We start from the raw sequence: 14,415 nt of genomic DNA on the forward strand, positions 1-14,415 counted from the left end.
AAAAAATAAAATTCAAAAATTCAAAAAAAAAAAAAGAAAAAAGAATTTCACCCCCCCCTAATTCCAGAGAGCCTCTTGTTCTATCCTGACTATCTGAGGGAAAATGAACGAGGAAGTAATTAACAGTAACAAATAAAAATAAAATCTACAAGATTCTTGTTAACTGAGAAAATGAAACTAAGATAAATAACCAGTAGATATTCTGAAACTCATCATGTTCATCTCAGTTTTTAGAAAGGATATTTATCATGTGGTTTTAGATACGTAAGTTCCAGAGCAATTAATCATCTAATAAATATGTCTCTAATAAGCATCCTCTAAGAGCTTGATGTTGGCAAAAATAACGTGTTTCAAATCTGCTGCCTCTGAAGCCAAAAGATTTCAAAATACTATCTGTGCTGGTGAGGGTTGTGCTTCAAATGGGAATCAGTACTAGTATGAAAGAAAAAACAAGGGGAATCAAAGAGGAAAAATACCCTAATATTTATAAGTTAATGAAGATGATCAAAATAGTTAACAGTTATTGAGTGATTAACTTATTTCCAGTGCTATTCTGAGAGTGGTACATTACCACATTTAATCATTAAGACCCCCCCACACAAGGTAGGTATAATTGCCGTCCCCATTTTTGAAATGTGGAAACTGAGGCTGTCCATGCCAGGGCTAGGGGTTCAATCTAGGGAATGTACAAACTTCAAACTATAAATTAGAATAGGTCACACCTAGCACTTATTGTCTACCAAGTGCCTGTTTTAAGTATTTTACAGACGTAACATTTTCCCCACAGCTCCTCGAAGGAAGTATTTTCCCACCATCATAGAGATGAGGAAACTGAGGCACAAACTGGTGAAGTCACACATGTAGTAAGGGCTGAGCCGGAATTCACACCCAGCAGACTGGCGCCAGAGTCCAGTTATCCAAATAACTGAAAGATGATGTTTTTTGAAACTGTTTTGTGTAGACAGAGTGTTTTTGTCAGATATTCGCTGCTGTTGTCTTTTTAAAGTATTGGAAGTGAAAAAAAATTACTGATTTTGATGGGCTAGTACACTTTCCCCTTCCAGCACTTCGCCTTACCTTCCTCACGAATTAAGAACTAGGTCATCTATAAGGTTTCTTTCAGCGGCACAATTCTGTGAACAAAATGCTTTCAGGGTCACGTACCAAAATTCCTTCTATTCTTTTGAGAATCCTTTACTGTTGTGTTTTCACATGCCAGGATTTATGTTACAGTTCATTATTGTAATGACTAATAATCATTTATAGTAAGCATTTATTGAGTGCTTGAAACACGCTAGGTGCTGTGATGAATGTATTACTTGGTTTATTTTACTTAAAGCTCACACAAGCTTCTCTCCCTGTTTCACAGATGAGGAAACCGAGCTTAGAAACATTTAAAATTATTCAAGTCACACAGCCAGTCAATGGCAGAGCTTAGAACCAACCCAGAAAGCCTTCCTCTGAAACTCTGAAGCCCAGTCCCCTACCCACTTTGTTCTGATGTGTGGGTACAAACTCAAGAACATAGAGTCAGGCTAGACTTAAGCAAAGATGCATCATTTGGCCTGCGTATAAGAATGTAAAAGGAGGGGAAATAAGTGATGTGTGTGCCTAAAATCATATCTTTCTGACACAACCAAGTGGTGATTTCCACAAGCAGAGCCTTTCCTTTTGCATGTGGGGTCCAAAGGACCAGCTTAAAATATGACAATTATTTAAACATTCCCTGAGATGTATTGACAAATTAGCTCACTTGCTGCTAACAAAGAGCAGAACCCTGAAGGAGTAAACATAGAAGTTTGTTTTGACTGAGATGGAACTGGGCAGTGTATTACCAGGGATTGTGTGCATGTGTGTGCGTTAAGACTGTAAAATTGTGTATGTCTTTGTAGGAGATTGTTTGTGTGTGCACATGGGCATGGTGGCCTCAAGCAGCTAAGGGATCGTGGAGAGTTAGGCATCATACTCTAGAGAAAACATGTTATATAAGGGGAAGTGGCCAATTGAATATAAGAAGATATTAAAAAAAGCAATGTGACCCAACACATCTGCCTCAATTTGGCCATAAGCAGAGGAGACTGAGACAGTCCTAAGGTTGGTCCCCATTTAGAAAATGCCTGGAAACATTGATGTAGTGGGACATGACTATAATAAAGTCATGGGTTTGTAAGGTTTGTGGAATCATCTAGCTTAAACTTTGGCCCCTACACAAGCCATGTCAGTCATCTCAGATAGCAGCTATTTGGGGCCCATTTTAAGCTCCCAGAATGAGATTCCACAATCACCTTTCCAGTGGTTACCTGTACTCACTACCAAGAAAGCCATTACACGTCTAAATCCTTTCACATCAACTTAATGTCCAGTGTGTCCTCCAGAAAGATGAAAAGTAATTATATCACCAACTACCTAAAAAATAAATAAATAAATAAAAACCTGTAATACTCCTGGAGCTATCACTAAATCAGCCCATAATCTCTCTCTTTCCAATGTGATATCTTTAATTCCTTCAGTCTCACTTTATTTATCTGTTTTTTTTTTTCTAAACTGAACATCTGACAACCCAGAAGAAGGCCAGGTATCACTTATGAGACTTACAGTACTTTTGTACTATATGGAGAGTGATTCTCATCATTTACTGTTGCTTAGAAGTGAAGTAACATTTGTGCCCATAGTAGGAGAAGGATTTGTGGATAACAAGGAGTCCCCAGACAAGTTAACATTCCTTGCAAATCTACAGAAAAATTCCTTCCTTCGCTTTTTCTGAGTCTTGGTCTTCAATGACAAAAACCGTCATGGCAATAATGTTCTTATAAAGAGCTTCTGTGTGGATGAATCAGGTATCGTTTGAGAATGTTCATGGCATTAATGTTATGAATACCATTCGTGAATCAGGAATCTTAAGTCTGTGTCCATATACAGCAGTTACTAATGAAGAATGATTACATTATGCATTTTAATCAACACTTACACTTGTTGAAATTGTCTGATCCTTTTCTGTGTTGTTTGCAGAAATGTAACCTGGAATAGTTTAGCTATCCCAGATACACACTGCTCACCAGAGCTGGAAGAAGGCTACCAGTGCCCCCCAGGATTTAAATGCATGGACCTTGAAGATCTGGGACTTAGCAGGCAAGAGCTGGGCTACAGTGGCTTTAATGAGATAGGTCTGTCTTACTGATAAAACACCTTTTCAGTTTCTATTTTACAATGTTTATGAAATGGAGAAAATAGTTGTATAATTGATATTTTATGTTCAGACTGGCTGTAGTTTTTAAGAAACACAACTGTAAGTTTTCATATATTCTCCCTTATAGTCTATAACGTACAGTCTGTGTCTGTATATTCAGCAGTGTCTGTATAGACTTAAATATCTCTCAATTCTTAATTATAGCATTTAAAACTATTTGTCTGTTGAGTAAGGTTCAGGGTTGTGGACTCAAAGAACCCCTTGAGTCTACAAGACTTGGTTTCCTTCCACATTTAACTAGTAGGCAAGGTAAGTCTTAAGTAACTGGAATACTAGACATTGAGGAGTGCGTGAGAGCCGAAAAGTAATTCTGGAACAGGATACAGCTAATGAAATACTTAATGAATGTGCATCAACTATATAACAGAGGTATGGGAAATGCTTGTATGTGAATATGATATGCCAAACGTGTACATTGATTTGTGACTTGTCCTATTAAGTCCTGAAACGTGCTGTCGCACACAGTAAAGAAAGAACTTGGCATCTGCCATTTAGCTGGTATCATTGCATTTGTTACAATTCCATGCAAGTTGCACATCTTTCACGATTGAAGCAAAAAAACATGGGATTCTAAACAATTATTTTATGCTCTGAGAATTTGTCTCAGTCAGCTCAGGCAGCCATAACAAAATATCATAGACCGGGTGGCATAACAACAGAAATTTACTTCTTACCAGTCTGAAGGCTGGAAGTCTGAGATCAGGAGGCACCATGGTTAGGTCTGGTTACCCCTCTCCCTGGCTTGCAGATGACTGTCTTCTCTCTGTGTGCTTATGGGATGGGTTGGGGGGAAGAGAAAGAGAGAGAGTAGGGAGAGAGGGAGAGAAAGCTCTCTGGTCTCTTCTTATAAGGACACTAATCCCATCATGAGAACCCCACGCCTCACAACCTGGTCTAAACCAAATCAACTTTTAAAGGCCCCACCTCCTAATGCCATCACATTGAGGGGTTAGAGCTTCAGTATATGAATGGCAGGGGCTGAGGGAGTGGACGTAAACATTCAATCCATAGCAGAATTGTTGGAGTCATTTGAAAAAATTTAATTTTTTCTTGAAGTTTTAAGGCCCAGGTACATTTAAGAGAGTTCTAGACACTTTTACCCAGGTCGTAAGAGGAAAGTCTTTCAGTGTGTAACGGGATGGTGGCTGTGCTCTTTTGGAAGCCAAATCTCCTTATTTTTTTTTTAATGACTTTTTTTTTTTTTTTTTTTTTTTAGCATCGGCAGGCGGACTCTCAACCACTGCGCCACCAGGGAAGCCCCAAATCTCCTTATTTTTAATCTGTCTTTTGGTGTGATTTCACTTTTTAATGGGCCAGCTGTACAATGGGGATCTCATAGCCAGGAAAGAGTGCATCACCCCTGTCTACCCAGGAGGGAAACTGGTTCAAACCCAGCCCATCCACCTTCACACATCAGACAGAGTGGCTGATAAATCCTATTCCCACCCTGGCCTTCGGTCGTAGCAGCTCCTGGATAGTGTTATGCAGGATGGCATAATGAACTCTGGGATAAGTGTTTGAATTTCAGAAAGAACATGTGAAGATCTTGCACTGAGTGAGGAATATGTTCTAGATATATGAACTAAACCACAAGGCTACAGCCTTTGGACTGAATATAATACTGAAATTGGGCTGAAAGAAACATAAATAGTTGGTATTTTTAAAGAGTGCATTTTGAAAATAAATCCCTAAATTTTATTCTTATATATTTAGTATGCTCTCATAGTAAATCTCCAGCATTGTATTGATAGTTAGATGGGCATTCTTCTTTTGGCCAATGATACAGTTTTCTGGTTCATAAAAATTTAGAAGCCAACAGAGGTAAAGCATTTTAATTTGCTGTCTCTCTTATACTTCCCTGGCTTTGGAACCAATCTTACATCCTTCCCCCTGTCTCAAAAGTGCAAAGATTATGCCAGTGACTTTCAGGCATGAGCAGGAAATCACAGGTGTGGTGTGGGAGATGAGATACGTTATAGATTTAGTAACCTGCTCGGAGCAAGCTCCAAGCTAGGGCAGGACTAGAATGCATGACTGGTGAGAGCCTGTTGCTCTTTCTTTTAGGGGCTGAGTGTGCCCATGTCTTGTATGGAGAGTGGCCAGCATTCAAGAATTAGGCTGTCCTTGCACTAGAAATCTCCAAGCCTTTAAAATCATGTTGCTAAATCAAATCTCCCCCTGACCATTTAAAATGCAGCAGTTGTGCCTAAACTCCAACTGCTGCATTATATTAAAGTGGATTTATCTTTTTTTTCACTGTGACTTACAGTAGCTTCAACTAATGTAGGGGACAATATCTCTTTGAGCAAGGAAGTCTCCTTCTAAAGCATGTGGGCTTAAGAAGCCCAGTTGTAGGAGGGAATTGCCCTGGAGGGTGGTAAGCTCCCACAAAGGCAGTAATCTTACTGTAGCTCTACTGTTTATTTGCACATTGATCTCCCAAGGATTTAAGCTCCTGGAAAACAGGAAGCACATCTTTTTATCTTCATGTCTCCAGGGCCTGGAGCAATGCCTGCTTGGTAGGAAACCCTTTATAAATATTTACTAATGGACCAAAGTATGTGCCCTTTTGAATTCGTAGGTGACACGTCATATTTGTATTAGGATGTAGAGCCATAATAGAGAATTAAGTTGTTTTCTCATTGTTCTTTTCCCTGATTTCGTCTGCTTTTGTTGGCAGTGTTCATTCTTCCTCATGACTTCCCTTTCTATACAAGCTTAATTTGGTCTATTTGCTTCTTTTTCTCAGACGATGATTGAATTCAGCATCATTGTAGCACTAATGGTTAGATAATGAAAATGTTGGCTTTGAACTATAATCAAAAAATGTTAACATGGTCACTATAGTTTAGATTGAAATTGGTAACTATTTCCTGATATTATGTATCTATGTAGATACACAAACTAGTGTTTTAGATTATTTTGAAAGTTCTTATGGAAACAAAAGACAATGTTTCACCAAAATGAGGAAATTAATTTTATTAGGCATATGTGATCATCTCTTTCTGCATGCAGCTAAATTTAGAACATAATTAGGTACCTAATTGTGTATTTAAATTTGCCCAGTGTACTCTCTATATAAGTAATCATGATTAATTTAAAAGGAGCATGTTTCCTTTTCTTACTAGTCCAAATTATCATGCAATACATTGAATTTCAAGCATTTATAAATTTTTATTTATATTAGCTTCATGTCTCATTAAAATTTAATATTGATGATGTTGAAAAACTCAATTTTTAAAACTGTATTAAGAGCCAGAGTCATTAGGTAGAAAAAATTATAAAGAGCCCCTATTGTAAGATTGCGGAGTAAAGAGACCTTTTCGTCTCTAAAATCATTCAAACATCAAGGATACTGAGAAACAGAAATGCAGTTTCCATATTTAAGGACTCTGAAAAGTTTATAACTGTAAACCCCAATATCAGAGGGCCAGGTGTCTAACAGAAAACTTCCCGAAAAGACTGGCTACTGAGGACCTCAGAGCCGAAAGAAGACTGGCGTTCTACAACAACCAGTGTTCATCGTTCATTCAGTTTAAAAATTCAACAATAAAAATTAAATTATAGAAAATAAAAGTAAAATGAAATAAAATGACCAGTGTTCCCACAGAAGCAGAATAGTCCTCTCTTCGAGTCAGGGCATCACTGTGTAGCTGACGGTAGGAGTTTTCTGGAATTCCATGTGGCATCACAGAGGAGAGGCCCTTATTCTGCAGGCAGCTGGGAGAGAGAGAGCTGTGGGCACCCCAAGACGGCTGATCAGCATGGACTAGGATGAGGGAAAGACTCCAGCTTTGCAAATCTGGCTCTACCTTACGATGACCTCACCGATTCTCAAGCATCATTCTCAGGCCAATTAAATCGAAACCTTACAGTGACTGAAGGCACAGATGGCTCTAAAAAGTTCTCCGGGTGATTCTAGCGTGCATGCAGAGTGTGAACCACTGAAGCAACACCGATACACACCCAACTTGTGAAAATCTTCACTTCCACCCCACAGCATAACTTCACCCTTCCCTACGTGAAACAGGACAAATATCTGGTGCTGTCAAAATCAATGTCAAAGGTGAAGGATAATAAAAAAGAATCAGGACCATTTCTATAAAAATGTGCCTTTCAGTATATTTAAAATGGAAAAAAAAATACTCAAGATATATATAGCTCAAAAGAATTGCAGAAAAAGAAGACTTAAATATACACATTAAAAGGGTACAAACTGACTCAGTAAATTGACAGAGAACAGTCAACACTTAGGCCTATCTTAGTAAAGATGCTAGAAGTCAAAGCTAAAGAAAACATCCATTGGGTATCTTGAAAAAAAAAGGAAAGATCAAGTCAGTTCTAAGGCGGACCATCAGAGGGGCCTGAAACTTCATGTCAATATTCAGCTCTCAGATATAATGTCACAATGCTTCCAGGGTCCTTAGGGAAAGAATGTGTCAAACCCTTTTTGATTATTTTTGAAGAGGCAAGAATTCCGAGACTTCATTTTACATGAAGTCTTCTTGAAGCCATTCAGCCAATCAAGAATAACTGGTCATGGGCCTGGTCTCTAGTATGTATTCACTGTAAGAACAAAGCTAATACAACTGTAGGATTTACAGACTATAGTGTAAATATTACAAACTGTGATTGTGTGGAACAGAGGACAAGATCAACAGGGGAGGTAGGGTGATGATGTGGACGTTTATACTTAGCAGTAAAAAACAAGTATCATTTTATACAATATATGAATCCAGCAATGGAGGCATAAGGATACCTGCCATGAAAATGCATTACAAAGTCAAAAACGACTTTAGAAAAAATTCAAACTTAAAATAACGGCCTTGGGGTTTGGATCATGGCTGTACTGTATACTAGCGTGGTGACCTTGGGAAAGTAATGAACCTCTCTTGCCTCGATTTCCTCATCTGTGAAATGGGTGAGTGATAGACCTACCTTACAGGGTTGTCAGAAGCAACTGAGAAACTACACATAGAATAGTGTCTGGCACAGCACAGACACACGATGAGCTAGAAATTAGAGATACGGTGGCAAAATAGGAATACATCACTGTTACTTGAGAATAAGTGACCACTTTAACAAAGAAGGGCAGGATATAGATGCTTTCAGATTAGCACCTCGATGTTTGATATTATTCCCTTTTCTTTGAGCCAGTTTGTCCCTCAGGTTGTTCAGGATCTTACAGCAAAGGAGAAGAGTGGAGGGGACGGGAACAAGGTGTTCTTAACTTTGCATTATTCTGCCATTAACTAATATCTCAAATTTTACTTCATTCTAATCAGTGTATAGAGGGCCAATATTTGGGGTGGTTTAGTCTTTTTAAAAAATTTATTTTATTGAAGTGTAGTTGATTTACAATGTTGTGGTAATTTCTGCTGTATAGCAAAGTGATTCAGTTATACATATATATACATTCTTTTTCAGGTTTTTTCCATTATGGTTTATCACAGGATATTGGATATAGTTCCCTGTGCTCTACAGTAGGCCCTTGTTGTTTATCCATTCTATATATAATAGTTTGTATCTGCTAATCCCAAACTCCCAATCCATCCCTCCCACTTGGCAGCCACAAGTCTGTTTTCTCTGTCTGTGAATCTGTTTCTGCATTGTGGATAAGTTCATTTGTGTCATATTTTAGATTCCACATATAAGTGATATCATACGGTATTTGTCTTTCTGACTTACTTCACTTAATATGATAATCTCTAGGTCCATCCATGTTGCTGCAAATGGCATTATTTCATTCTTTTTTATGGCTGAGTAATATTCCATTGTATATATATACCACATCTCTGTATCCATTCCTCTGTTGATGGACACTTAGGTTGCTTCCATGTCCCGGGTATTGTGAATAGTGCTCCTATGAGCATCGGGGTGCATGTATCTTTTTGAATTAGAGTTTTGTCCAGATATATGCCCTGGAGTGAGATTGCTGGATCATATGGCAACTCTATTTTTAGTTTTTTGAGGAACCATAAGTGTTTTCCATAGTGGCTGCACCACTTTACATTCTGGTGGTGTTTAGTCTTTGTTAATCAATTATTCCTCTCTTGCCACTCTGAAAATTATCCTCACTCCGGTGTTTTACCTGTCTCTTATCCCTATTTAGCCTGCACCGTGGAATTTTTACAGTTTCATTAAGGCTCGGATATGTAATTTTATTTAGCCCTATGCATTTGAACTTGTGGGCCCCAGATTCCAGCCACATGTGTCTTTAGCAGCCTTTCAACAGATGCTCCTTCCACAGCCCTAAGCAGGGCATCTGGCAGGGCACTGAGAAGAAGCCACGGCTGCACCGCTTCCTGGACTGCTTCCAGCACTCAGTGGAAGCTCAGTCTTCTGTCCTCCCCTAAATCCCTGGGTCAAAGGGTGACTGAGATGCTGGCTGCTTCTCTGTCCCTCTCTTCCATTTACAGACCTCTGCATCATCGTTTCAGGGGAACCTTTCCTGTGGCTCATTCTTCAGGACCTCAACGCACACACCGCTCTAAGACGTTAGCCTGTGCACCTGAGACACCCCGCACCCCCACGGTCCAGGCCTACTGAGGAATAGACGTTATTGAAAGGACATATTTGAAGATCACAGAATCTGTTTAGCAGACACTCAGATTCTGTGATTGAAGCGAGTGTGTGTGGATGTAGGTAGTAAGCATGCAGTGTAAAGGTCTGGGGACAGAGGACACCCAAAAAACCCATGCTGTAGAGGTAAAACCAAACAAATCGTATCCACTTAGTCTATTTAGAAAATGTGTCTACTTCCGCTTTCTGAGTCTTTACGCCCCTTGCAGCCTGTCTCTTCCTGTGTCTTACCACACGCTCATCAACATGCAGGACGTACCACCCGAGACACTGCCGTTTTCTGTGACGGCACTAAACGTGGAATTAGAGGAGCTTTGAGCTGGAAAAGATGAGGCAGTCCCGTGGCTCACTGACACAGTTCTCCAGGTGGAGAAACTGAGCATCAGAGCCAGACTGGTCAGAATTCCAGAGAACTCCACACCAGTCGGGGCTAAACTCCCTCCTCATGATTCGCAGACTCACCCTATAACTCACTGTCTCCCTCAGACCTTTTTACATTTCAGATCAGTGTTTAATTCAGAAGGAAACTCAAGAAATACCTTGCAAAGCTTAGCTGTATTCTTAATTTTGTAGTAGGAGGTTAGCGTCACTCACCTTTGGTAAAATGCTGGTGGAGAGGACAACTATGCAAACAGATGTGATGTGCCAGTTAGAACAAAAAGCAGCAACAAAATCTATCACATGTGGGAAGGAAATCACAGCCCAAGAAACTGGCAATTTTCTTGTCACGATATTTCAAAAGAGGGTAAGAAATTGGGTACAGAAGATGAATACAAAGCTATTCAGGTGGTGGTTTTTAACTCTCCATTCATTGTACAGTCAGGTAAAAAACAAAACATGTTTCCTTTTGATAGAACAATCCAATGAATGTCATTTAATGATAAAATTCACCCTGGGAGGTCGCTTAGGAAATAAATAGCTATCAGGCGTTTTTTGGTTGTTTGCCTTCAGAATCATAAGAACAAAAAAGAGAAGCTCAATTTTTAAAATGTCAGAATGAACTAAACCTGATTGAAACAATTTATATCAGAAAAAGGAAGCCCATAAGTAAGATCAATCTATTAACAGGGCATTTGGAAGATAGCTAATCAAAAAGACATTTAAATTATACATGCGGGCTTCCCTGGTGGCACAGTAGTTGAGAGTCCGCCTGCCGATGCAGGGGACACGGGTTCGTGCCCCGGTCCGGGAAAATCCCACATGCCGCGGAGCGGCTGGGCCCGTGAGCCATGGCCACTGAGCCTGCGCGTCCAGAGCCTGTGTCTGCAACGGGAGAGGCCACGGCAGTGAGAGGCCCGCGTACCACACACACACACACACACACAAATTATACATGCTTTTAATGCTACATGGACCGTATATAGTGGACTATTTTCCTTATTCTAGCTATACCGTAATCAAAGGTAAAGCCAGGAAATAACAAACACCATGTTCTTGTGGTGACTCATTGTCCAGCAGACAGTCTTTATTATTATAATTACTGTCATTACTTATGACAACTACTGCTATCATTTATCGATGGTTTATTATGTATCTGGCATCAGGCAAAAGGTTTTCCATCCCTTGTGTTTTTTAATTCTCAAAATAAATCCGTAAGGTATCATTATTCCCAACTGGTAAGTGACAAGAAAGAGATGAGAAAGAATTGATTCGCCCACAGTCACACACAGGCCACAGTTGGGAGCCAAGGCCTACTGCCCCGTGTGCCAAGGTCAAAGCCTGTGTTTTCTGTCTGCAAACTCTGCCTTATCTGTGAGGTCAGCCAAGAGTGACCGCCATTCCCTGTGGCTTGTCAGGATGGCTGGTCCATTGTAGAGTCTCATGATGGTGGGAGAGGAGACATGTTCTCCAATGTAATAATCCACCAGACATCCTGCCTTCTCATCCTGAAGTCTTGAGGACACAGGGATGAGTGTGAAGAAGGGTCATGTCCACTGCACACCGAGGGCCACTCGGGGCTGGTCTCTGCCTTTGAATCTAGCCCCTTGCAAGGGAGTTGGTGTGTGATCTGTGTTCATTATGTGGACGAATTTCAACGTAAAAAGAATATACCCGGAGATTATCATACTAAGTGAAGTAAGGCAGAAGAGAAAGACAAATATCATATGTGGAATCTACAAAAAACAAAAGGAACTTATTTACAAAACAGAAACAGACTCACAGATTTAGAGAATGAACTTATGGTTACCAGATGGGAAGAATGCAGTAGGCCTTGGCTCCCAACTGTGGCCTGTGTGTGTGACTGTGGGCGAATCAATTCTTTCTCATCTCTTTCTTATCACTTACCAATTGGGAATAATGATACCTTATGGATTTATTTTGAGAATTAAAAAACACAAGGGATGGAAAACCTTTTGCCTGATGCCAGATACATAATAAACAATCAATAAGAATGGAGGGAGAGATGGATTGGGAGTTTGGGATTGACATGTACACACTGCTATATTTAAAATAGATAACCCACAAGGACCTACTGTATAGCACAGGGAACTCTGCTCAATTCTCTGTAATAACCTAAATGGGGAAAGAATTTGAAAAAGAACAGATATCTATACACGTGTATGTATAACTGAATCACTTTGCTGTATACCTGAAACTAACACAACATTGTTAATCAACTATACTCCAATATAAGATAAAAAATTTAAAAACAAAACAAAAAACAAACAAAAAGAATATACCTGGGCAGCAATGCAGTTTTACGAGATACTTACCGAGCTATGGACATTTGGTCAAGGATTAGAGGCAATAGCAAAAATGAGTAAATATGCTTTTGATACAAAGTGAGATTGTAGGCACATTGACTAGAGATGTGGGAGAAAACTTTGAAAGTAACAAAATATGTTATCTGGTACATTGCAGTCAGGTTCATACTTATTTGAACTAAATTCAAAATTCTACTGTGATACATCTATTTACTATTTGTAATCTACACCTACATGCGTCAACTTCTCCTGTGTATTTGAACTTAACTTTCTCTTTCTGAGATATGAGTATTTAAATTTGCTTTTTTTTCTTGTGATGAGAGCTCCTAGGATTTACCCTCTTAACAACTTTCATATATAACATACAGTAGTGTTCATTATATTTACCCGTAGTACTTATTTACCTTATAAGTAGAAATTTATACCTTTTGACCACCTTCATCCAATTCTCTCTCCCTCTACCCCTGCCTTTGGTAACCACAAATCTGGTCTCGTCTGCTATGAGTTTGTTGGTTGGTTGGTTGGTTTTTGAAGTATAATTGCCCTACAACACTATGTTAGTTCCTGTTATACAACATAGTGATGCAATATTTCTATATGTTTCAAAATAATCACCGCGATAAATCGAGTTACCATTTGTCACCAGACAAAGATATTACATAGTTATTGACTATGTTCCCCACCCTATACATTTCATACCCATGACTCACTATTTGGCAGCTGTTAATTTTGCCTTCTAAATACTGCAAATTAACCAACAGTTTTATTTAAGTTGATTTTGAATGCATATTAGTTAATTTCTTTATTAGACATATTAGTAAAGAATATTTAACTTATTTGTCCTCTTCATAAAAAAATAATAAAAACCATAAAGCTCTTCTTAAAATAAAAAAGCCCTCCTAGGGCTTCCCTGGTGGCGCAGTGGTTGAGAGTCCGCCTGCCGATGCAGGGAACAGGGGTTCGTGCCCCGGTCCGGGAAGATCCCACATCCTGCGGAGTGGCTGGGCCCGTGAGCCATGGCCGCTGGGCCTGCATGTCCGGAGCCTGTGCTCCGCAACAGGAGAGGCCACAACAGTGAGAGGCCCGCGTACCGCAAAAAAACAAACAAACAAAAACAAACAAAAAAAATTTTAAAAGCCCTCCTAAAAATATGAGGTAGAAAAACCACAGATCATCAGTGTCACAGAAGTCCAAATGTGAGTCTTGAATGCAAATACAAACTTAAGGGATGACTTATAATTTTTGTAAATTTTTTTCTGGCAACAATAAATTAATTGGGCCTTTCAAGAAAATGAAAAAATTAGAGTAGACTGCAGCCTGCTAGATTCTTACACAGATACTCCCAAGTCACTTCTGAAGAAGGCTACTATGGAAACTGAAACTTGGGACTAGCATTTTTCTCCAAGGGGTAATATATTTTAGCTGTTACTTACTTTTGTGGTATTTTCCTCATTTAACTTTGGGTAGTATTGGCTACAAGATATAAACTCAGCTCCCTGTGTGAGTCATAAATCAGGTTTATTAAATATTGATGAGAAATAACATCAGCGGTTATTTTCATCCCTGGTGGTGTTCGGTGCTTGGAATTACCCCTGTATTTTCCTGTAGGAGGATTGACAGTGAATCCACCTACACAGTCTAATGTTTCAGTTTTAGGATTTGCTTTATTTTAAAATTCCTTCCTATGTTTTTGTCTACTGGCATGCTATTATTTTTATAATTTGTCTCTTATTACATCTGATATTAAATGACATAAAATGTGGTGAAAGGAAATTACTTTTATTCAGATCATAATAGAATGTAAATTGAACTGCCTTGATGCTGCTGCTAAAAATTGATTCCTCAGATTTAAATGTTAAAACATATTTCATGTGGCTGTAT

General features: G+C 39.1%; 1 protein-coding gene across 1 annotated transcript in view; it reads left to right on the forward strand.

Moving 5' to 3' along the window:
- The window catches only part of NALCN (sodium leak channel, non-selective), a 273,387-nt gene that overhangs the window by 21,601 nt on the left and 237,371 nt on the right, over positions 1 to 14,415 (forward strand). Inside the window, exon 6 of the mRNA XM_024740178.1 lies at positions 3,010 to 3,164. Within this exon, the coding sequence (XP_024595946.1) occupies positions 3,010 to 3,164 (155 nt within the window). The remainder of the gene's footprint in view (positions 1 to 3,009; positions 3,165 to 14,415) is intronic.

The sequence above is a fragment of the Neophocaena asiaeorientalis genome, unplaced genomic scaffold (genome assembly GCF_003031525.2).
Source record: "Neophocaena asiaeorientalis asiaeorientalis breed wild unplaced genomic scaffold, Neophocaena_asiaeorientalis_V1.1 scaffold9, whole genome shotgun sequence".
Lineage (NCBI taxonomy): Eukaryota > Metazoa > Chordata > Mammalia > Artiodactyla > Phocoenidae > Neophocaena > Neophocaena asiaeorientalis.